The 25,466-nt window shown below is 50.8% G+C and overlaps 1 protein-coding gene across 1 annotated transcript in view; it reads left to right on the top strand.

Annotated features, from left to right (window-relative positions):
* Positions 1-18,119, top strand: part of LOC126530681 (uncharacterized) — an 81,093-nt gene extending 62,974 nt beyond the window's left edge. Inside the window, exons 8-10 of the mRNA XM_055070721.2 lie at positions 13,461-13,548; positions 14,854-15,001; positions 17,636-18,119. Coding sequence (XP_054926696.2) covers positions 13,461-13,548; positions 14,854-15,001; positions 17,636-17,703 — 304 coding nt within the window. The 3' untranslated portion in view covers positions 17,704-18,119. The remainder of the gene's footprint in view (positions 1-13,460; positions 13,549-14,853; positions 15,002-17,635) is intronic.
* The last annotated feature ends 7,347 nt before the right edge of the window (positions 18,120-25,466 follow it).

Genomic DNA, 25,466 nt, shown 5'->3' on the forward strand with positions numbered 1-25,466 from the left:
CACTCCCTGTTTCAGTATAGTATATGGCGCCAATTCTTTCTTCCGCGCTTCTTTCGGTGGAAAGGAATTTACGTTTACAGTGCCACTTGGTGCTAAGAGATTATTTAGCATGCGAAAAAAAAAAATACGTACCGGCAAGTGGAGGTCTCAGAAGAGCACATGAGACTGTAAAAAAGTGGGTAGTGCACAAGTTGGGACCGCCGAGGCTGGAGCGAGGCTTTTCTGCCTTTTTTGTGTTCTCTTTGGGTGCCTGCTATGCGAAAAAGACAAAATTACAGCAAGTTTGAATGTTTGTATTACCATGTATTGCGGGACGCATGAGACAGAGACAATGCTACGTGGCACGATGCGGGAAATTAACGAAGGGTGCTGCCATACTGAATGACTTGCATTGTACGAGCAATAAAACGCAGACGCTACTGAAGTTCAGCCAGCAAAGATTTGCTGGTAAGTGGTAAAGGTGCTTGAACCACAATGTTATACAGACACATTTCACAGTGCATAGACGGCCACAGCTACTGAGCTGCAAGGTACGATGGCTTCTTGGGTTTCACGTGCCAGAACCACGATATTATTATCAGGCACACCGTAGTGGGGGACTCCGGATTATCGGACTAAACTGGGGCTCTTTAACGTGCACCTAAATGTAAGTGCGTGAGCTTTTTTTTTTTGCCTGTCTTCCCCATCGTAATGCGCCCGCCACGTTCGGGATTGAACCCTCGACCTCAGCAGCGCAACGCCATAGCCACTAGGAATCACGGTGGATGTCACGGTATGTCCTCGCCTAAGGCTCTCGCGCCCAGTACTAAATAATGACACAACGGAAAGAAAAGGCGAGCCCCCTCTTCCTTGAGGAAACATTGGAGGGGGCTGGTGATAAGACTCGGCTCCTTTCCTCCTCGCCTTAGCTTTCACTCTCGCCTGTGTGTATCGCCGGAACTCAAAATACGCGTACCGGACATACATAGTGCAAACAAACACCCAATATGGTGCGAAATAAGGCGGCTTGTGGCGTCAAGCAATCGATGCACACGAGCTCAAACACCGCGGCGTTGTCATGCTGTCCTCATTCCATCGCTTTCGTGCCACTGGGATCATTTCTTCGTTGTCCTGTCACCGTGATTCTTCCGCCGTTTTCACTCTCGCTGCACTGCGTTGTCATGATACCGCCATCTTCATACCACCGTGGTCGTTTTATTGTGATTCTATCTTGGTCGTGCGTGTCACGTGCATGATGGCGCGCAACAGGGCGAGCTAGAGAAACAAGGAAAGACAGGGAGGTTAATAAGACGGGCGTTAGGCTTGCTACCCTGCGCAGGGGATAAGGCACGAGGGATTAAAAGGAGAAGGCAGAGAGAGATAGTTCAACAAATTTATGTTGAGCGAGGTGGCTCTCAGTGGAAATGTCAATCTGGGTCGTGTGGTCTCCACTTGCAAATGATTGCTAAGCAACAATAGCTTTCTACAGAAACGCCAATGGAAGTTTTGCTTAAAGCCGTCTCCACGGCCCCCGGGATATCCGCAGATTTTTTACTCGTTTCTTTTTTTTTTTGTATATATAGCAAGCTTGCACGTGATGTCACATCCGTCGTCCGTTCTGACCATCCGCCATCGCTGTGTACCTCGCTTGTATGGCGCTGTGTGTTCGCTGTTCGATTCGATGCATACGCGCCGCCGCACGCTTATGGTCTTTTAACAGCTGCGCATTTACAAAAGTTCGAAGCCTTCGCGTGCGCCAGTGAAAACTTTCTTGACTCACTATTATTTGAGTTGGTCCGTTCACAGACGGCCTGCTTGTCACACAGGTTCGACCATGTGGGCACAATTGTTTTTTTTCTTCTTTTGTCTGCGTGTGAAACACAAATCAAGTGTTCGCTGCTTTCCGTGAGTTTTGGTTTTCCAGTGCCTTCGCTTAAATCTGGAAAAAAGGGTTCGTTCGTGTTGTGGAACTGATCCCAATTTATCGGAGTTTCTGAGCTAGCCACTGTCATTAGCTTTTTTTTCCCTGACAGTACAAGTGTTCCTTCGCGCTGCCCTGCTATCACTCAATAAACGGTGCAGACATATACATACCTGGTGCTGCAATAGTTTGGCTTCTTGGCAGTGTTACTTATTGCGCGGCAACCAAAAAGCTCGCACAGAGATCGCGACGCGAGAAGTGACGGCATATCAACGCAGCAGCGCGACTGTATGCCCGTACGACGCAGTAGCTGCGTGCAGGTTTCCAGCATTGGCGGAGGCGCTCGCAGAACTGACAGGAAAGTGTAGACAGCGTGTACAAAGTGTGTACAAAACTATGTACAGCGCAGTTTTGGTGATCGCACTTTGTGCCGGTGAGCGCCTGTACATATGGATAAATGGGGCTGTAGTAATTTTTTTATAACCTAATGTATGGACACGTGTGTGCTGCGGGATAGCACTAACCGTTAATGTAAACTTGTAAAAGAAACCACATTTCATTTAAAACGTTGCACCGAGACTACTGTCACGCAGCACAATACATCACGGGCCAAGATGAGCTCGTAGCCATTACTAACTTACTTCTACTGCGGTCGAGATCGCTATAGCGTTAGTAATTAGCTAGTAACAAGCTAGTAACTGTCCGTGAGAGATTTCGTCACTGCCGCCGTTACCAACAATTTGTTTTCGGTTAGTACCTTTATACTAACTCTTCTTAAGGAATTGTAAAGTAGACTCAGAAGCGAAGGATACTTCATTAGGTTGCTCAACCATGGCCCTCAATTTTCCATATGATGTACGTGTCACTCGCCGCTCCCGTTCGCGCAATGAAACGAGGGCGAGTCCCGAAGCAAACAACACGAATGATGTTTTTTTTTTTATCCCAGTCACTCCGCTATAGCATGCCGGCCAACTTTTCCGATAAAAAGTACACCTCCTTGAAATCCTTGCAAATTCTTCGATTTGGAAGGGGGGAGGGGGTATTCAAAGTGTCCTTAACAATCCTTGAAAATATATGTGCTCTTTGAATTCCTTGAAAACTGGGGTTGGAGAGCGACTTCTGCATAGCAGAACATTCAAAGTGACCAACTCCCCATGTGTGTTATTTTGGTTGTTTGCTCTCGTCGCGGCCATTATTGCTCTAACTTAAAGCCTTGGGCTCTAGAAATACCTGGAGAAAAGTTTAAGTTTCAGCCATTTGGTTTCGACGGCGCCCAGCATTGTCACTGGGTGAAGCTAGATCCTGCTAACCATAATCAAAAGATGCGTGTGATATACTGGGTAGTAAAGAGATTTTGCGCAGAACAGCACACACAAGAAAGACGACGACGTAGAATTTGTTAAGAAAACGTCGTTTCATGCACTGAAGCACACAAGTAACTGGAACGCCAATGCATTTCTACGCAAAGTTCGGGAATTTATATCTCGAAACTGGTGTCGTTCTGAGAATTCGTTCCAAGTGAATCCGCCTTGCGAAGTCCACTACTAGAATTTGCAAACTGCAGTATGGGTCGCAATATAATTAGCTAAAAGTTAATTAGTGAATTCTTGTAAATTAGTCAATTTTCCATTTCAATTTTCTGTGCAAGTAGTGTCCGCCGCTTCGAGTAGACCGGCTCATAAACTACAATTGAGCTATCTACCACAGGCAACCTTTAAAAAATATTGAAAGTGTTCGCTGAAACACCCTGTATATGCCTGAAGGCTATTATAACATCACTACATTGGGCAAGCCGACTTTGAAAGGCCAGTTAAAGAGCACGAAGCACATGTCTAACTCAGCAGCAGCTAAGCTGCAAAAAAGGTGCAGCTACAAGGAGATTTGAATATTTGTTCATTTGATATTCGTTTCGCCTTCCTTGAATTTTAGCCTTTAGAATCCTTAAATGGTTTTAATTATACTTACATTTTGAACCTAGTCTGTTGAACCCTGCAATGTTATCGTAAAATTCTCGATTTTCGGACCTTGTTTAAAGTTGCACTGACGCGAGTAATTTGGCGATTTTTCATTCATTTTTATAGTATAGGGAAAAACTGGTTTCAAAAGATTACAAAGACTGTCGCATACCGATTTTACAGAGCCTGATTTTTCGGACCCGTCGATTATTTGGACCTAGCTGCAGCAAGGAAACCAACTTATAAAATTAATGTATAACGTGAAAAGTAATTTTGGTTACTTTTACGTTTATAAATAAATGTCGTAACCATTTCTGTTTGTACGGGGCAAAGACCATTCTTGTTGAGACTACATAAAGTGGTATAACTATCCACAGTTTCCTTACACAAAAGAAAGCCTGCGAAGCGTTATGAATCAGTATGTTGAGCAATCAATCACTTAGTATAATTGACCAGATTTTAGTATTGTCACGTGGTGGTGACGTTAAGAACACAGTGGCAATATTGTGAAAGGCAAAACTAGATTTTATTGGGCGAACCTGTGCCCACAAAACAGGCTACACTTATAGCACAACGAGAGCGGCGAACACAGTCGGCGATCGTCGATAAAATCTGATCAGCGGGCCAAGCGCGTCGGCTTTTATACAGCAGTCGTCGAATGTTCCAGACTAATCGTTGGGACCCGCGTGCATTCCACAAAGTTCTACACCATTCGCGTCACGCGATGAAATCTGATAACACAAGGTTCGGCGACAACAGACAGCCGGATAGAAGCATCGATAACTTTCCAGAAACTTCGGATGCATGCAGGCGCGTCCCGCGCTGTGCGATAACATTTTTTAGGCGGCGAAATGTGGTCGCCCGATAAAGATAACTACACGTGTCAATACCCCCCTCTTAAAAAGCATCGACCCGATGCTGCATACAAACGAAAGTAATAAAGAAAACACCCGTAGCAAAGAAAACAACAAAATAAGGTAGTTCGTCAGCGTGCGTAAAAGGGTTTCAGACGCACCACGTGGACCACGTCAGATCGTGCGCGGCGCCGCTGTGAATGCGAAATTCCGTCTGGCACGACCTCATAGTACAGTGCGCCAATACGTCGAATGACCTTGTAGGGTCCGAAATAGCGGCGCAATAGTTTCTCACTCAGTCCTCGTCGGCGTATCGGGGTCCAAACCCAAACACGGTCGCCGGGCTGGTACTCGACGAAGCGTCGTCGCAGGCTGTAGTGTCGGCTGTCGGTCCTCTGTTGGTTCTTGATGCGTAGGCGGGTGAGCTGTCGGGCTTCTTCGGCGCGCTGGAGATAACTAGCGACGTCAACATTCTCTTCGTCAGTGACGTGGGGCAGCATGGCGTCGAGCGTCGTCGTCGGGTTCCTGCCGTAAACCAACTTGAACGGCGTGATCTGTGTTGTTTCTTGCACCGCCGTGTTGTAAGCGAAGGTTACATACGGCAGGACCGCATCCCACGTCTTGTGCTCGACGTCGACGTACATTGCTAGCATGTCGGCGAGGGTCTTGTTCAGGCGCTCCGTGAGACCATTCGTCTGCGGATGGTAGGCGGTTGTCGTCCTCTGACTTGTCTGGCTGTATTGCAGAATGGCTTGCGTGAGCTCTGCTGTAAAAGCCGTTCCTCTGTCGGTGATGACGACTTCTGGAGCACCATGTCGCAGCAGGATGTTCTCGACGAAAAATTTCGCCACTGCGGCTGCGCTGCCTTTCGGTAGAGCTTTAGTTTCAGCGAAGCGGGTGAGATAGTCCGTCCCCACGACGATCCACTTATTTCCGGATGTTGATGTCGGAAACGGTCCTAACAAGTCCATCCCGATCTGCTGAAAAGGTCGGTAAGGAGGCTTGATCGGCTGTAGTAATCCCGCTGGCCTTGTCGGTGGTGTCTTGCGTCGCTGACAGTCTCGGCATGTCTTGACGTAACGGGCGACATCGGCGGTTAGGTGCGGCCAGTAATACTTTTCTTGTATCCTCGATAGCGTCCCGGAGAAACCGAGGTGCCCAGCGGTCGGTTCATCATGTAGGGCGTGCAGTACTTCTGGACGCAGCGCCGACGGAACAACAAGAAGGTAGTTGGCGCGGACTGGTGAGAAGTTCTTCTTCACGAGTAGGTTGTTTTGAAGCGTGAAGGAAGATAATCCACGCTTAAATACCCTAGGGACATCGTTCCAAATGCTCGACTAGGGCTTTTAGCTCCGGGTCCCCTCGTTGTTGTTCGGCGAAGTCTTCCGCGCTTATTATGCCAAGGAAGGCGTCGTCATCCTCGTCATCTTGCGGCGGCGGGTCAATGGGGGCGCGTGACAGGCAATCGGCATCTGAGTGTTTTTGTCCGGACTTGTATGTTACAGTGATGTCGTATTCTTGTTGTCTGAGGCTCCACCGTGCCAGCCGTACTGAAGGGTCCTTTGAGTTAGCTAGCTAACACAATGCGTGATGGTCGCTGACCACTTTGAATGGCCTGCCCTAGAGGTAAGGGCGAAATTTCGCTGTAGCCCAAACGATGGCGAGGCATTCCTTTTCGGTTGTAGAATAATTGCCTTCCGCTTTTGACAACGACCGGCTAGCGTAAGCTATCACGTGTTCATGTCCATCTTTTCTCTGGACCAGGACGGCACCGAGGCCTAGGCTACTGGCGTCAGTGTGGATTTCGGTATCGGCGTGCTCGTCGAAGTGCGCAAGTACGGGCGGCGACTGCATGCGTCGTTTGAGTTCTTGAAATGCGTCGGCCTGCGGCATTTCCCACTTGAACTCGACGTCACATTTAGTTAGCTTTGTCAGCGGCTCAGCGATGCGTGAAAAGTCCTTGACAAATCGCCTGTAGTAGGCACACATGCCAAGAAATCTACGCACTGCCTTCTTGTCGATGGGCTGCGGGAACTTTGCAACAGCAGCTGTCTTCTGCGGGTCGGGGCGGACTCCAGACTTGCTGATGACGTGGCCTAGGAACAGAAGCTCATCGTAAGCGAAGCGCCACTTTTCTGGCTTCAGAGTAAGCCCTGATGACTTGATGGCCTCTAGTACTGTTACAAGCCGCCTAAGGTGATCGTCGAAATTTCCGAACATAACGACGTCATCCAAGTAAACGAGACAGGTCTGCCACTTCAATCCTGCTAAAACCGTGTCCATCACGCGTTGGAACGTTGCAGGCGCCGAGCACAGTCCAAATGGCATAACCTTGAACTCGTAGAGGCCGTCTGGGGTGATGAAGGCGGTCTTTTCGCGATCTCTTTCGTCGACTTCTATTTTCCAATAGCCAGACTTCAGGTCCATCGACGAGAAGTATTTAGCGTTGCAGAGCCGATCCAATGCGTCGTCTATCCGTGGGAGGGGGTATACGTCCTTCTTCGTGATCTTCTTGAGACGACGATAATCGACGCATAAACGTAGGGTTCCGTCCTTTTTTCTCACCAGGACAACAGGGGATGCCCACGGGCTTTTCGACGGCTGGATGATGTCGTCGCGCAGCATTTCGTCGACTTGTTCTCTTATAGCTTCGCGTTCTCGCGGCGAAACTCGGTAAGGGCTCTGGCGGAGTGGTCGAGCGCGCTCCTCGGTGATTATGCGATGCTTGGCGACTGGTGTTTGTCGAATCCTCGATGATGTCGAAAAGCAGCCTTTGTATCGTCGGAGCAGACTTCTGAGCTGCTGTTGCTTAATCACGGGGAGACTTAGATTAATGTCGTAGTCTGGTTCGGGAACCATGGTCGTCGGGGTAGATGCGGCGGAATCCGAGAGGATAAATGCATTGCTGGTTTCCAGAATGTCCTCGATGTGCGCGATCGTCGTGCCCTTGTTGATGTGCTTGAACTCCTGGCTGAAGTTTGTCAGCAACACTTTCGTGTGTCCTCCGTGCAGTCGAGCGATCCCTCTTGCGACGCAAATTTCGCGGTCTAGCAGTAGACGTTGGTCGCCTTCGATGACGCCTTCTACGTCAGGGGGTGTTTCGGTGCCGACCGAAATAACAATGCTGGAGCGAGGCGGGATGCTCACTTGATCTTCGAGCGCACTCAAGCACACTCGAGCACACTACGAGGGCTCTCCGGCGGCATCGCTTTATCTTCCGACAGCGTTATTGACTTCGACTTCAGGTTGATGATTGCGCCGTGTTGGTCCAGGAAGTCCATACCGAGAATGACGTCTCGTGAACACTGTTGGAGGATAACGAAGGTGGCAGGGTAAGTCCGGTCATGAATGGTTATTCTTGCCGTGCAGATTCCAGTCGGCGTGAAGAGGTGCCCTCCAGCGGTCCGAATTTGAGGGCCTTCCCATGCAGTTTTAACTTTCTTCAACTGCGCGGCGATGGGTCCACTCATGACGGAGTAATCGGCTCCTGTGTCCACTAAAGCGGTGACTGCGTGGCCGTCGAGAAGCACGTCGAGGTCGGTGGTTCTTTGTCTGGCATTGCAATTAGGTCTTGGCGTCGGATCACGGCTGCGTCGTGTTGAACTGAAGCAGGAACGTCGCGTCGTCAAGTCGGTCTTTCGTCGGTGTAGTCTTGGCTTCCTGACTTCGTCGGCACGGCGGCGTGTCGTTATTATGTCGTCGAGATGGTCTCTTCGTCGTCTTCGTCGGCGGCGGAGGATCTTCGTCAGTTCGACGAACAGCAACCGCACCTCCATCGGTTGCTGCTTTTAGCTTTCCGAATATGGGCTCGCTGACCGGCCCCGGGCTGGGCCAGTGTATGGTCGGCTCTGCGGAGACAGGTAGCGGCCTGGTGACGGCGAACGGGACGGTCGTCGAGGGCTCCACTGAGTAGCGGCGAGGTAGTCGGGGATGTCACGAGGGCGTTCACCTTCCCGAGGGCGCGGTGCATCTACGGCGAACCCTCGCAATCCCAGGTTGCGGTATGGGCATCGGCGGTATACATGGCCGGCTTCGCCGCAGTGGTAGCAGAGTGGGCGGTGGTCGGGGGCTCGCCAAATGTCCGTCTTCCTCGTGTAGCTGCGCTGGGCGACGGGTGGGCGTGCTGGCGGCGGCGGTGGTGGACGACGGAATTGCGGCGTTACAGGGCCCTGGCGTTTTCGGGGAGGGGGACCTTCACGGCGGGCGACGGCGGCGTAGGTCATCGCTTCCGGCTGAGGTTGCGGTGATCGTGGTTGCACCTCAGGGACTCCAAGCGATCGCTGAACCTCTTCTTTAACGATTTCAGTGATTGGATCCACTTGGGACTGCGTCCTTGGGTAGAACTTCTGCAGCTCCTCCCGTACGACAGCTCTGATAATCTCGCGTACATCGTCGGTAGCCAGTGATTGAACCCCGGCGTAGTTTGTAGAGTTCGTGCGGCGATCGAATTGCCGGTTTCGGATCTCGAGTGTCTTCTCAATGTTCGTCGCCTCACAAAGAAACTCTTCGACGGTCTTCGGTGGGCTTCTTACCATTCCGGCGAAAAGTTCCTCCTTTACACCACGCATCAGTAGGCGGACTTTCTTCTTCTCGGCCATATCCGGGTCGGCGTGGCGGAACAAACGGCTCATTTCTTCCGTAAAGATGGCAACGTTCTCGTTTGGTAGCTGCACTCGGGCGTCCAGCATAGCTTCAGCCCTTTGCTTGCGCACGACGCTTGTAAAGGTGCGCAGGAAGCCGCTACGGAACAGGTCCCACGTTGTCAAGGTCGATTCCCTGTTCTCAAACCAAGTTCTGGCGGCGTCTTCTAAGGCGAAGTAGACATGCCGCAGCTTGTCGTCGGAGTCCCAGTTGTTGAATGTCGCGATTCGTTCGTAGGTCTCCAGCCATGATTCCGGGTCTTCAGTCGCTGCTCCATGGAAGGTTGGTGGTTCACGATGTTGTTGTAGGATAACGGGGGACGCTGGGGCAGCCATTGGGGTTGTCTTGACCACGATCTTCTTTGTCGTCTCAGGTAGAAGTCCGTGCTCTGGGGGCAGACCTTGCAGTCTGCGGCTGGCACGCTGGTCTTGGGCGATGTTGGTTCTGTCCTCGGGCTTCGGGCTTGTATCGCGGCTTTGCGGGGGCGTTCGGTACATGAACGCACAAGCACCTCCACCAGGTGTCACGTGGTGGTGACGTTAAGAACACAGTGGCAATAATGCGAAAGGCAAAACTAGATTTTATTGGGCGAACCTGTGCCCACAAAACAGGCTACACTTATAGCACAACGAGAGCGGCGAACACAGTCGGCGATCGTCGATAAAATCTGATCAGCGGGCCAAGCGCGTCGGCTTTTATACAGCAGTCGTCGAATGTTCCAGACTAATCGTTGGGACCCGCGTGCATTCCACAAAGTTCTACACCATTCGCGTCACGCGATGAAATCTGATAACACAAGGTTCGGCGACAACAGACAGCCGGATAGAAGCATCGATAACTTTCCAGAAACTTCAGATGCATGCAGGCGCGTCCCGCGCTGTGCGATAACATTTGTTAGGCGGCGAAACGTGGTCGCCCGATAAAGATAAATACACGTGTCAGTATTTTGCTTAAACAGTAGTTTTCTTCACATTCTAAGTTTGGCACGTCTGCAATTGTAGTATACAGTCGGCACACTTGTACGTGACGAATTGTTTGTTATGGATTGGGCCTACTTGTAATCAGTTACTTCATTAGATTTTTGATTGATCGATTACTTTCTTTGCTCGGTAACGCCCACCGCAATAGATTTCATTTCTTCAGTAACCGATCACTTTTAACTAGTTACGCTATTGGCGAAACAATCTGTAATGGGCAACGCAGTACTTCCATTTAGCGAGGACTACAACGGAACGCCCGCAGTCGTTTCCACGCAGCAGCCTTGCGAATGCGCATGCTTAGGCAGGAATACTCGGCACTCACTGTGCTCATTCTAGCAGCCATCGTCATCTTCCTCGGCCGCCTTTTATATGCACTTGAAACTCGATTTAATGAAGTGGTGCCCGCGCTCGAATTATTTCGTTAACTCGGGAAGTTCGGAAAATAGAGTACGGGATTTTTCGGTCCTTCGAAATCTCAAATTGTAACGTAGCGACACACCGAAGGTACCGCGGCATTGCATTTTGCCGCTAATCCACGCCAGCGCGTGTAAAAAGTCCGCGAGGGCCGCCCAGCTGCCGCCGCCCCTATAGCGCCGTCTGGTACGTGAACGCTAGCGACTGCCGAGTGCGTTGTTCCGTGCATGGGCGCGGCGTTCAGCCTCGGCAAAATAAAGCTAGGGCTGGGAGAGGGATACCTAGATGTTTGAACGCGATAGTGTTAGAGCGCACACTCGAAGAAAAACCCGTCTGAGTCAAAATTAGAAAGAAATCGCAGCTTTTTTACTCATTTATTTTTGGAAAAGCTTCGTTAAGTCGGGTTTAATGCAAGCTAGTTTTGTTAATTCGGGTTGATGACAACATTGAGCCTCATGTGTACTTGCCGGGGAATGGAAATTCCTTCGTTAGATTAGGAACTTTGGTAAAATCGGGTTTCGCTAGATCGAGTTTTAACTACGGCGCGCTTCGTCGCGTGTGTATCGTGCCTCGTGGTGCGAGATTGGAAGGAAATGCAAGAACTAAAAAAAAAAAATTTTTTTTTGCTTCGGCTCCTGCCATATTGGTCGGAACGGTTCTCAGGTCTTACGCTCGCTGACTGACGCATTGTTGTAGTGGACCTAGCCTCGGTCCCTATACTCATTTTACCGGTAGGTCACGCGGCCTGTGTTGTCGGCACCGCATTCTCCATCTTGGGGTACAGTTCGGAGTCAGTATGCAGCACTAGCGCCACCACTTCAGAAAGCTCACGTTCAGTGAGTTTGGATTTCGGCTCTTCCCATTGTTATTGGCTGCGTCGGGACCTTCGTTTGGCAATTTCCCCGTCCGGTGTTTGTATACTACAACACCGCCCTTTCCTGTAGCGCGCACGTCGTCGAGAGAATGTTCGTTGCGTGTGCTTATGTTCTCAAAAAAAAAAAAAAAAAAGACTAGGGAAGATGAACGACGATAAGAAGGGCTGCAGAGGACGCCCTGAATAGAGCCAGGCCAGCTCGGTTATATTTACTGTTCTTGTGTAATGTTATGAAAAAGCTTGAAGTAAAGTAACGTAGAAGTAATGGATTGCTTTTTTGTAGAACAGTATCATAATCATGCAATAACATTTTTAATTAAGCTATTGTAACTGGGTATTCTTTTTTCCCTTCTATAACGTTCTTAATTCGGTACGTGAATACGTGCTGAATTCTCCAACCAGATAGAAAGTGTTCGCGCACCCTTGATATGATTTCTTTTGTGTTTACAGCTAAGGCATAAAATGTGAGATAAGGGAACGCTCTACCGTATATGCTGATTCTGCGTGTACGCGAGTTTCGCGTAATCAAAGCGACTTTTCCGCAGTGAATGAACTAGAGCGGCCCGCTAACTATACCAAACACGTAATTTCAAGCCAGTTGAAAAAAAAAAGACGTAAGACGCTACTTAACCAGACGCTCTCCGCAGTTGTTTCTAGCGGATGTTTTCACGCCTGGCTTCGAGCTGTGAATGAGGTTGCCATAGCGACAAGAGGATCATAGCGAAGTGTTATGACAGCAACAAACAGTGACTGAATACATGGTTCTCGGGCTTTGTAAGCTTGGTTCGGGTTTCATTTAGAACTTGAGGATTACGCAGCCGCAAAAGAATTACACGGACAGGCAAAAGTGCCGTGACCTCGTGGATTTAGTGTCTGCTTCGGGAGGATGTGCATGGGAATTTCGCTTGCGGAGGCTAGACGGGGCAAGTGGAGAGAGCGTCTATGCTTGCGGCGAGCTGGCCTCCTGAAATCATGGGTTCGCGACATTGAAATATTTCTATCGCGGCTATCAATGAATCGATTTGAAAAATTTTTGCGGCAGAACGCTCCGCAGAGGACACGTAAAACAACCTCCGGTGTGTAACCGAAATTTGCTATGTGGCCTGGTGAGGGGACCTTTAAGGAGTGAACTGTCCTGGGGAAGCAGCTCGCTCGATGCAAATCCCGTCGTGCCGTGTTGGCGCAACAAAACACCGAAACAAAACCCTGTTGCCTAGTCCTCAAAATTTTGCCTTTGCAGTGACCTAGTGCCGGATACATAGCAGCCAGATAAAAGAAAAGTCGTCGAAAAAACTCAGGCGGCGTAACGAAGCTGTCTCATCGGTGAACCTTTTTAATTATTTTTGAAACCTCGAAAAGCCAATGCAGCGAAATTCTGAACCGCGGAAAAAGCCTAGTTTCATATAGTGCACATATGAAGCGGCTTCCTTGAAGAACTCGACGTTTGAAGTACGAGTCGGCATGTCGCGGAAAGCTCGAAAAAAAAAAAAAAAAAGGAGTCGGTTTTGACAAACTCGAACGCTGTCATACCGCTCGTCGAAAATGAAGCAGAGCCCGGAACCCGGCATGACATCCGAGATCGGGTGGCACTCGCGATGCGCTGAATATCTCGGAGGGCGTGTTCTGGAATTTGCGTTACATATACTATACTGATTTACGAACCCTTTAGCCAAAGTAAAAACTTCTTTTTTCAGTTGGCTTTTAAACGTTTGTCATATTTGAGATGGCCAAGGCACATGGGAAGGATTGACAGTTGGGCTAGTTGGTATGGGTTCATTTTGGTGCAGTGTGCGCCACACGAAGTAAACTTGCGTCTTGCACATGTCGCGTGACTACGTGCAGGGAGCCGGTCAAGTACCACAACAGCCCCGTGCGCAAGAAGGCGGATCGCCGGCGGCTACCAGCGCACGACTGCAAGGAGTGCCAGGAGGTGAGCCTTGCCCTGGCGCGTCTTGCATGTGTGCCTCTCGTCTGCTCTCCCCATGGGAGGGCGGGTGAGGGGGGGATGGGGAATCCGCAGGTTATGTTACCTTGGTGATGGTTGGCGACCCGTGGAAGGGAATAAAAAAAAAGACGGGGTCAGGAAATGGCTATAATAGAACATCTGCCGGCCATCGCCTGGAAGCTTATTCGGGAGAAACATGCTGGCCCCTGGTCGCAGCACCGTTGTAATTGTTTAGCGCTTCCCAGGTATCGGGGCGCGCATTCACACACGAAAAAAATTTTACGCTAGAGTTGTGCGTACGTGCAAATGACAGCCAATCCGGATGCTGGACGCATTATTGCGGATTATCACGGGCCAATGGCAAAGAGCACTGACGAACGAAAAGCTTTGCGAATTCGGCACCAGATATTCACGTTATGACTGTGGCGTAGTGATGCCTTTCTTGAAAACCGTGCATTCGAAGAACCGTGATCGCTCTCGCCGTAAACTACATTCATCCGCACCTCCTTTCCCTCCTCGTTGACGTACGTCCTGTCGTATGACTTCTCGCGTGATGTCGCAGCTCAGAGAGGGCCATGTTTCTTGTGTATATGCGGGATTGAATCGTTGGGTCTTTAGGTAATGGCGTTCGCCGCGACAATGACTCACGAATTCATTTAAAAGACGCAAGTAATTTGAGTAATGCCTTGTCCATTTATATGTTACTGTTTACGGAATAGCGGCGGGGACGTACACGTCAACAGCAGTGTCGGTGGCGCCACCTTGCGATGTCGAGTTAAACCAGAGCGCATAAAGTTATTACAGCAAGATGCTGCAATGCAGTTTAGCCGATTGTTTGGTCGAAGTCTAGCGAGTTTTCTTTGTTGAAAAGAAGCGCCACAAGATGTCGCCACCGTTCCTGTGGTGCCGTTCATGGCCCAGATGTTCCGGTGCTCCGTAAGTAGGGGAGATGTAAAATCGTAGAGGCTGAAACGCCTGCTTCCGGTCCCCGACCGATGTGCCTTGCTTGCTTTACGTGCGCCTTCACGACGAATCGCCCACGCTGCTGATCTTGGTCGCATGGGTGCCCGACTGCAATAATCATTTTATATAATAACTTATTTCGGATTAATCCAACACGTGAAGTAGCTATGTCTACTTTTACCGTTTCAGATTGATCTTAAAAGATTGATTGATCGTAACATGGTATTTTGCAGTGTAACACGTAGGTATATGGGCACGCCGAAGTTCTCTATTGTCAAATCTCGGTTCCTTCTTCGGCGCTAAACTGTGCACGCCGTGCGTTCGCAGTTCTACGGGCGGCTGGCCCTGCCCGAAGCCCAGCGCAAGGATCTGCTGCGCAAGTGTTCGCGCCACCGGGCCCACCACGCTCCTCCGTCGACGCCCGAGAACTTCTGGGAGCTCGACTTTCCCGACACGCAGGAGTGCCGCGAGAGGGGTGCGTCTTTTCCCTATTATCCGATTTGGCCGTTTTTGATCTGCAACGACACACACTATATGTGTGACATCGACCAGCAGCTTTTATGTCGCGGCTGCACCGACGCGTCGACCTACCCGGCCCGTGCAGTTGGCGCATGCGAAGGCTCCTGGTTTTCTAAATCGTCTGTCCATCGTTCTTGTACGGCGAAGCTTGTTTCGTTGAATTGGGGTGAATCTTCTTTAAATGATTACTGACGCGAAGCTTTCGAATCCCGCTTTCTTACTTTCTTAATGGTGGCGGTCGACTGCACAACTAACTGAGCGATTAATCAATTCAGTACCTTTCGTACGACCCGTTCGATGTGCATCAGGTGCAGTGCGGCGTCGGACGTAAAAGAAAGGAGGCTCATAACGTCATCGTAAGGGGAGGTGGTGGTCACGTGGTATCGCAGACAACTTAAGAAGCCGCCAGTCAGCCTAAAGGCACGTTCACACCGAAGGCGGAGCGGACAAGCGGACAAGCGGATCCGGCCAAGCGGCCGCGGATTTTCCGCTTTGCGGAAAATACGCGGCCGCTTGGCCGGATCGCGCCCGGACCGATTTTTTCCGCGCGGATAAGTTGGCCGCTTTGGCCGCAGCCAATCACAACCCGACACTGCGGAAGCGCTGGTGATGGAATGTAAACGAATGTCTTTCTCTGGGTTTTTCGCTTCTGTTATTCAAAAGCGTGAAAACGGCAAGTTGGGCCAGTTGGTTGGGATTCATAGTAAGGTTTTTTACAGCGCAACACAAGACAAGGACAAAAGAAGGTATAAAACGACGACACGGCGCCGTGTCGTCGCTTTATACCCTCTTTTGTCCTTGTCTTGTGTTGCGCTGTAAGAAATGTTGAAAATCGACTAGACAAGTGGCGAGTAAAATGCCAACGATCTCGTCTTCTTCGTCTGAGCTCATCATTTTGCAGAAGCAGATAGCGGACGGGAGCGCGCCGACCCACGAAGAAAAAAATATCGAAAGTGCGCGCACAAACCCAAAGTGCCGCGAGATGGCGGCACGTCCCTGAAATTGCTAAAGAAATTGCGAGATGCCCCGCCTTCCCGGCGGCGCGGATAGCCAGACAACGCGGCCGGTCTGAACAGGCGCGGGCGCTCGCCGCCTCGCCGCTTTGAAAATCCGCTTGTCCGCTTAGACGCTCCGCTTTCGGTGTGAATGTGCCTTAACGCAGTGGTTGAGTGCCAAACGATGACCGTGTCGCCGAAAGCTGCCGAATGGGCGCGTCTCTTGGAAATGCAGGGGGACACGCTTGCCCCTCATTTACCATCGAGTTGCGAATGTGCTCGGCTTTTGGCAGCACGGCCGTAGTAGTGTTTACGCGTCAGTGGCATTTGTCGCTGTTATCTGGTACATGTGAGTATAACGAGACCCCCACAGTGGGACTCAACGACGTGATTTTTATTTCTAAAGCTGATTTCTTTAGAAATAGAAAGTATAATTATTCATTTGTTGTGCTTTTAGGCGGAGGGACGAGGGAAAAATACCGACAGAATCTATCACGATGAATGCCGACGTTGTTCCATTTAGCAATGAAGCAAAATATAGCGATACCGTGTTGCCGCCAATGCCTAAGGGCGTAACGTATGACACGTGCTTGCAGCATAGCGGGTGACACTTGCGCTTGGCGTAAAGTTCCCTCGCATGCGCTTATTGTCGCTGGTCTTGTTGCTTCGCGCTGTCAAAAGGCGCTGATATACAGGCCGGTCGACGCTTGCGTGGTACTGTTAAAGAATTTGAAGGCTGTACACATCTAGATGTCCGTTCTGAGGTGACCTCGCTTCTCTGCACCAGACCTTGTGGGGATTGAGCCCGGCTCCTTTGCGCGGGCAGTAACCTGTTCTGTCGTCCCTACGCATCTTCCGCTTTCCACTCGCGTCGGTTGTCAGCGGTGGTGCTCCACTCGCGATCGTTTGCGGTCCATATAATTGCTGTCGCAATTATATGGGCACTCTAGGCGAATTTCCGCCGTCGCCATGATGCTCCGTTAAAGTTCAAGTGCGATAACACCGCGTCCGTGCCCCGTATTTTGCGGGTGCGAGTGAAAGCGTGCGAAGGTGAGACGAGAAGGATGATGGAAGGACCTCGCACGTGCAAGGGACGAAGGCGGGGAGGAAGCGCGCCGTCTTCCATCGCGCGCAAGGCAGCAGGGGGCATTCTGCTCCTTTGGCGGATGCATTTCGCGTGACCCGCCGTCGTTGCTTAGTGGCTATGGTGTCGGACTGATAAGCACGAGGTTGCGGTGTTTCGGGCGAAACTGCGACGTATGTTTGTCTCCTCCCGTGCGTGCTGTGATTGGACTCGTCTCGGAAACATGCTGGCATCAGGTTGCGAATCTGGTGGAGGAGCCGGTGGGGAGCGGAGCTTTCTTTCCTTGACTTGTTTGCTCTCTCTACTCTACATTGTTGTGAGCGTAACCACACATTACAGGTAGGTGAATCGGACATTGACCGGCTTGCTCAACTAGAGGAAAATGGTTGGTAGATTTAGTTCGAGCGGCAGTTTTGTTTCGAGGTCGGCGAAGTTGTATTGTTCTACTGTATGCCGCGGTGACTAAACACTTAGTGGCTGTGTGACTTTCCTGGACTATGCTCCTTTTCAGGTTACCTGAACGCGACGCAAAAGTACGTCTTCGGTTCCAAAGGTCTGCGTAAGGATGGCCGGAAGTGAGTGTGTGTGGATCTACCGGAGATGGTCCACCGAAGTTGCTGCGGTTGAGGAAAAGGAAAGGAAGAGAGAAGTGCTTTACCGTCCACGACACAAGCACATGGTGCTGGTTCATCAATGCCTTGTCATAACATTGTTGAGGATTGTTGAGGCACCATTGATTAAATCATGTATGGAGCAGAGATAGGAGAGATATGACTACTCGTTAGGCTCTTTGGACGAACAGCTTTACTTTCGTTGCTTGCGTCACTTATGAATCAAACCTTCGTGCATTATCTTTAGAACATCACTTCGAGGAATCTATTTGATGCTTCATTCAAAAGATACTCCGAGATATCTTGTTGATAACAGCGCTACTGACCATTACACTCATGTAATATACTGAAGCAAATTTATTAAACGTCATTTTGGTGTGGGCACGTTGGTGTCGAATGGCTGATTACAGTAGGAGTCGTGCCTTGCAAGGCACTATGACTCGCGGTCGCGCGGTGCGCTTTGGGACGGCACCCGGCTCCGATGCTCGGCGTAATGCCACGTGATGGCACAACGAGGCTGTGGACGTGAAAGCGGAAAGTACGCAGTTTGCTGAGGCGATCTGAAAGTACGCTTTTTATGTCAAAGTATTCGAAATTTTGTGCCTCCTTCAGACGCGCATTGCGAGGAACCCGGTGCTGTCCGTAGGCGAAACCTGCAAGCAGCTCTAGGAGTGTCGGAGTATAGGCGTTGCGAGGCTTTGGCGGAAGGCGAACCGCTCCTGCTGCGCCTCCTGGCCTCCCGTGCCCTTCTAAGGTCGCTTACCTGCCTTGGGGCACGTGGGCTACATTCCGTATCTTCCGGCGTTTTCAACGGTGAACAGAATCTAGCCTTCCCGAGGCCTTTGTAGACAATATGCAAAATCGGCAACTGTGCTTCTCAGCATATCGTCTAAAGAAGTTGGCGGACCTTAAACTAAAATTTCAAACCAGGCGCGGGGCGTGCTCTGTTGCCACCGTCATTGCTGCCCTTCGTTCCGTGCACCATCCAAGCTCAGTAATGGGGAAGGTTGGACGAGTTGGTGAAGCAGAGCACTGACCAGTACAAGGTGGAAAGACGTATTCTTGTCTCTCCGCGTTGTCCTGGTCAGTGCTCTGCTTCACCAACACGCTGTGATAATCACCATCCAAGCATTCAGAACGCTTCTCCCACCTTCAACATTGCTGTCAGTGGGAGCTCGGCCATTTTGGTTATTGCAAGTTAGATGCGTGTGAAAGCCTGTTTACGGAATTATGCATGTCGTGTGCTGCTCCCCTGTACCGCTACCCAAGAGGTCTTCCCCAGCGGGATACATCGTCGGTCACACGAGACACTGTGCTGCCAGTTAAATATGCTGTAAAGGTGGTATAAATTCGGGACTACTCTTGCTGAGGTGAACCCGCCGTGGTGGCGTAATTAATGGCCATGGCGTTACACTGCTAAGCACTAGGTCGCGGGATCAAATCTCGGCCGTCGTGGAATGCGAAAACGACCGTGTATTGCGCATTGGGTGCACTAAACAACTGAATGGTCAAGGTCAAACCGGAGTCCCCCACTACAGTGAGCCTCGTAATGAAATCAGGGTTTTGGCAGGTAGAACCTTAGAATTTCATTAATTTGTAGTCTTGCTGAGGCCAGATGCTTGAAAACGAAGCACCCGCATAGTTAGCAAGGCTACTTACCAGTTTACTTTTGGCTCGGTCGGCAGGCATCAATGAGCTTTCAAATGGCTCTGCCTCAGCAGAGACAACAGCTAAAGCAGCTACGTGCACTCAATATGGCCTGCTCACTAGCCCGCAATGCTGTGTCTGCCGCATCGCCTACCTACCGGGTGTTTCATAACAACGGACTTTCGTCTGTGTCAATGGCATGGTCCCGAAAGGTTTTGCGAGGAATTTCGAATGGCGTAATATCGTACATAATATTTTGTCAGATATGAGACAGATGACCCGGCGGTTCCAAAAGCGTCATCTTCAATCGAATAAACTTCCGATGTAACCTGTGTGAAATGTCGCACACGCTAATTAGCGCCCTTTGCGAATTAACCAAGCCCGACAAGAGGCCTTGCCAGAGCCGAGATTATTTTCTATCGTGTGGGGGCTTGATAGGATTGCATGGCTTATAAAGGTATGTTGCTTTTTCCATCTCTGTCCGCACTGCAATGTTGCGAGACATCGCTCACTTCAGCGACGCGCGCGTCGTCGTCGCACACTGCGGTACATGTTTGTTCAAGGCTTTGCAGCGAAGACCTGACCACGAAAAGCGGCGGGGCACTAAGATCGCAGGTTTGTTCAAGGCTTTGCAGCAATGACCTGACCTCCACGATAAGCTGCGGCGCACTAGGACCGCAGGTTTGTTCAAGGAATTGCAGCGATGACCTGACCTTAAAAGCTCAGGGGCATTAGAATCGAAGGCTTGTTCAATGCTTTGCAGTTATGACCTGGCATCTATGAAAAGCTCTGGGGCACTAGGACCGCAGGTTTGTTCAAGGCATTGCAGCGATGACCTGACCTCCATAAAACCTCCGATGAACTAGAATCGAAGGTTTATTCAAGGCTTTGTAGCGATGACCTGACCTCCACGAAACGCTCTGGGGCACTTGGATCAAAGGTTTGTCGTTCATTGCTTTGCAGCGATGACCTGACCTGCAAAAAGCTCTGGAGCACTAGGATCGGAGGTTTGTTCAAGGCTTTGCAGCGATGACCTGACCTCCAAGAAAAGCTGCGGCGCACTACGACCGCAGGTTTGTTCATAGCATTGCAGCGGTGACCTGACCTCCATAAAAGCTCCGGTGCACTAGAACCGATGGTTTGTCCATTGCTTTCCAGCGATAACCTGATCTACACAAAAGCTCCGGGGCACTAGGATCGGAGGTTTGTTCAAGGCTTTGCAGCAATGCCTTGACCTCCACGAGAAGCTGGGGGCACTAGGATCGCAGACTTGTTCAAGGCATTGCAGCGATGACCTGAGCTCCATAAAAGCTCCTGGGCACTAGGATCGGAGGTTGGTAAGGCTCTGCAGCTATGACCTGACCCCCATAATATCTCCGGGGCACTAGATGCGAAGGTTTGTTCAAGGCTTTGCAGCAATGACGTGACCTCCACGAAAAGCTGCGGGAAACTAGGATCGCAGGTGTGTTGAAGGCATTGCAGCGATACCTGACCGCCATAAAAGCTCCGGGGCACAAGGACCACAGGTTTGTTCAAGGCATTTCAGCGATGACCTGACCTCCATAAAGGCTCTAGGGCACTAGGATCGGAGGTTCGTCAAGGCTTTGCAGCAATGACCTGACCACGAAAAGCTGCAAGACACTAGGTTCGCAGATTTGTTCAAGGCATTGCAGCGATCACTTGGCCTCTAAAGAAGCTCTGGGGCATTAGGACCGGAGGTTGGTCAAGGCTTTGCAGCGATGACCTGACCTCCATAAAAGCTCTGGGGCACTAGAATCGAAGGTTTGTTCAAGGCATTGCAGCGATGACCTGGCCTCCATGAAAAGCTCCGGGGAACTTGGACCAGAGGTCTGTCCACTGCTTTGCAGTGATGACCTGACTTCCGTAAAAAGCTGCGGGGCACTAGAATCGGAAGTTCAAGGCTTTACAGCGATGGCCTCCACGAGAAGCTGCGGGGCACTAGGATCGGAGGTTTGTTAAAAGCCATGCAACGATGACCTGACCTCCATAAAAGCTCCGGGGCACTAGGATCAGAGGTTGGTCAAGGCTGCAGCGATGACCTGACCTCCAAAAAGCTCCGGGGCACTAGAATCGAAGGTTTGTTCAAGGCTTTGCAGCGATGACCTGACCTTCATGAAAAGCTCCGCGGCATAGGATTAGAGGTTTGTTCAAGGCTTTCCAGCGATGACCAGATCTCCATGAAGAGCTGCGGGGCACTAGGATTGGAGGTTGGTCAAGGCTTTGTAGCGATGACCTGACCTCCACGAAAAGCTGCGGCGCACTACGACCGCAGGTTCGTTCAAAGCATTGCAGCGGTGACCTGACCTCCATAAAAGCTCCGGTGCACTAGAACCGATGGTTTGTCCATTGCTTTCCAGCGATAACCTGATCTACATAACGCTCCGGGGCACTAGGATCGGAGGTTTGTTCAAGGCTTTGCAGCAATGCCCTGACCTCCACGAGAAGCTGGGGGCACTAGGATCGCAGACTTGTTCAAGGCATTGCAGTGATGACCTGACCTCCATAAGAGCTCCTGGGCCAGAGCCGAGATTATTTTCTATCGTGTGGGGGCTTGATAGGATAGCATAGCTCATAAAGGTATGTTGCTTTTTCCATCTCTGTCCGCACTGCAATGTTGCGAGACATCGCTCACTTTAGCGACGCGCGCGTCGTCGTCGCACACCGCGGTACATGTTTGTTCAAGGCTTTGCAGCGATGACCTGACCACGAAAAGCTGCGGGGCACTAATATCGCAGGTTTGTTGAAGGCTTTGCAGCAATGGCCTGTCCTCCACGAAAAGCTGCCGGCGCACTAGGACCGCAGGTTTGTTCAAGGCATTGCGGCGATGACCTGAACTCCATAAATGTTCCGGGGCAGCTGGACCAGAGGTTTGTCGTTCATTGCTTTGCAGCGACGACCTGACCTCCATAAAAACTCGGCACTAGAATCGAAGGTTTCGTCAAGGCTTTGCAGCGATGATCTGACCTCTATGAAATGCTCCTGGGCACTAGGATCGGAGGTTTGTTCAAGGCTTTCCAGCGATAACCAGATCTCCATGAAAAGCTCCGGGACACTAGGAACTGAGGCTTGTTCAGGGCTTTGCAGCGATGACCTGATCTCCATAAAGGCTCCGGGGCACTCGGATAGGAGAGCCGACGCGTTGCGAGTTTGCCGAAAATTGCCCATACTTTGAACTACATTGGACTGATATTCGAGTAGCAGCGTGGCCTGGCGTTATTTGCGATATCTGCATGCGGGTTTGTCAAACGGCGGCAAGCCCTTTCTTACCAAGACCAAAGGTACACACTTGATCAAAAGCTCAGGGTCACATGTTCCGGGAAAAAGCTGAATTTTTTAACAGCTTGGTTGGGCATACGCGTAGCCTGAAATTGAGTACCTTACTCCAAAGTTTACTATACGAACATCACAGTACAGTCGTTAAATTTCAACTGTGCAGGTGAGTGAGTGAGTGAGTGAGTGAAACAACTATTTGGTCCACTATAGACGTAAGCAAACTCCGTAACCTGGCTAGGTCCACTCGGGGACGATCAGGTGAAACCTGACGGCCCTCTCGCGAGCCCTCTGGACTGCCAGGATTTGAGAGGTCTGATCCTGGGCCCTAATTAGCTTGATCATTTCCTCTTGGTTGAAAGGGGGACCGGCAGAGGCGCAGCCCCACAGGACATGTTCGAAGTCCGCATAATCACGCAGAGGGCAGTCCGGACTTGGGAACCGTTCGGGGTACGTTGTGTGCAGCGCCGCGGGGCTCGGGTAAGTGTGTGTTTGTAGAAGTCTGAGAGTTACTGCCTGGGCCCTGCACAGCGAGGAGTGCGGCAAAGGTAGGAGTCTTCTTGACAGATAATTATATTTGCAGATTTCGTTGTACGAGCAGAGAGGCTCGGGTCCCCAGGAGAGGACACGTTGCCCAGCGCACGGTCAGTCAGACCTCGTGCAGCCGAGTGCGCTTCGTTGGGGTTGATCGAGGCACCCTCAATGGTTCCAAGGTGCGCAGGGAACCAGGCCAAAGAGTGATGTTTCATGTCTTTGGCACTTTGGATGATACGTAGGGCCTGGGGAGCCACCATTCTCATCTGAAAGGCCCTGACAGCGGCCTTGGAATCCGAATAAATCGTGTCATGTACACTGTCCGTCAATGCAAGAGCAACAGCAACCTGCTCTGCAACGCAGGAATTAGAAATGTGGATGGTAGCGCAGCTAAGGATTTTAGAATCACAGTCGATGACCACTGAGGAGAAGGCCTCTTCTTCAACGTACGAAGCAGCGTCTACGAAGCATGTTCGGTCCTTGTTCAAGCGGGCACTGGCGAGCAGAGCTTTACCCCTGGCTCGTCTTCGTCCTTCATTGTAGGTGGGATGCATATTTCGTGGCATCCGGTGTATTTAAATCTTGGATCTTACGTCGCTGGGCAGCTTCACAGCGTCGAGACTGACAACCGTGGGGTTACGTCCCAGCTTGCCAAGTATGGCTTGGCCCGCTGGGATACCGGTGAGTTTGACAAACTGGGAAAATTCTTGGGCTTCAACGATTTCTTCGAACGTGTTGTGAATTCCCAAATTGAGGAGGTCTTTTGCGTGCGTTCGGATGGGAAGGCCGAGGGCAAGTTTGAAGACTCTTATGATTAGGGCATTGATCTTGTTGCGCTTCGATACGAGCCAGTTGTGCATAGCCCTTGAATAAGCGAGGTGACATAGCACGAAGGCGTGGATAATCCGGATCAGATTGTCTTCCCTGATTCCGCGGTACCTGTTGGCGATTCTTCGGATCAGGCCGAGGGCGCTTTCGGTCTTGGAACAAATGCGTTTGAAGGCGGTTGCATTGGCCCCGTTCGACTCAATAAACATTCCTAGGACCCTGATAGTGTCTACCCGCGGTACTGGGGAGCCCTTACCGGTGAATAATGTAATGTGGCTCTGTTGCTGGCTTCCAGGACCGGTGTGAACCGCCTCTGGGCCTCTTCTTGTAGAGCAAGAGCTCGGATTTAGCGGGCGAGCACCTTAGGCCGGTGGGGATAAGATACCGCTCCGTCACATCGATGGCCTCTTGCAAAGCACCTTCGACCTGACCCTCACATCCGCTGGAGCACAAGATGGTGATGTCATCCGCGTAGATCGTGTGGTTAATTTTCGGGATTTTGTTCAAGGCCCTCGACATATTGATCAGGGAGATGTTGAACAGCGTCGGGGAGATCACCGCCCCCTGAGGTGTTCCCTTTGGCCCAAGATGGATTTCGTGGGTCAAAAACTCGTCTAGTTTTGTCAAAAGCCTTTTCCAGATCCAAGCCGAGAATTGCCTTAGTGTCGGCGGAGGTAGAGTCAGTGATCTGGTGCTTGATCAGTCTCATGGCGTCCTGAGTGGAAAGCCCCGACCGAAAGCTAATCATGTGTGTATAGCATTCGTTAGACTCGAGATGGTCAGTGAGGCGGTTAAGCATGGCGTGCTCGGCCATCTTTCCAACACACGACGTCAGGGAGATGGGCCTTAGATTGTCGATGGTCGGCGCCTTACCTGGCTTCGGTATGAGTACTGTGTAGGCTGCTTTCCAGCTCTTGGGAATGAGGCCGCTGCACCAGATATCATTCATCTTGTGCGTAAGAAACTCGATTGAGTCGTCGTCGAGATGCTTGAGCATTTTGTTGGTGATCCCGTGGGGCCCAGGGGCAGATCTGCCGTTGAGGGATGCGAGAACCCGCTTGACCTCAGCCATGGTAAAGTCCTCGTCCATAGATGGTACGTCACGCCTTTCGTACTCGGAAAACTGGGGGGAGGGCACCGGATCGTCCGTGGCCGCCATGTACTTGTCTATGAGGTGCTCCGTGACCGCCTCATCTGGAGTCGAGTCGGTGGCCAAATGGACAGCTTTCGCCAAAGCTCTCTTCTGATTGGACTTGATGTTGCCATCGCGCAGTAGGTGCTTAAGGAGACCCCAGCTTTTACCGTTCTTGAGCTGGTCCTCCACCGAGTCGCACGGCTCGTCCCATTGCTGCTTGCATAGCACCTTGCAATGAGCCTCTATCATCTTGTTTATATCGGAAATTTTCTTGCGTAGTCTTCTGTTATGGCGCT

This window comes from Dermacentor andersoni, chromosome 4 (assembly GCF_023375885.2).
Source record: "Dermacentor andersoni chromosome 4, qqDerAnde1_hic_scaffold, whole genome shotgun sequence".
In the NCBI taxonomy this organism is placed as follows: domain Eukaryota; kingdom Metazoa; phylum Arthropoda; class Arachnida; order Ixodida; family Ixodidae; genus Dermacentor; species Dermacentor andersoni.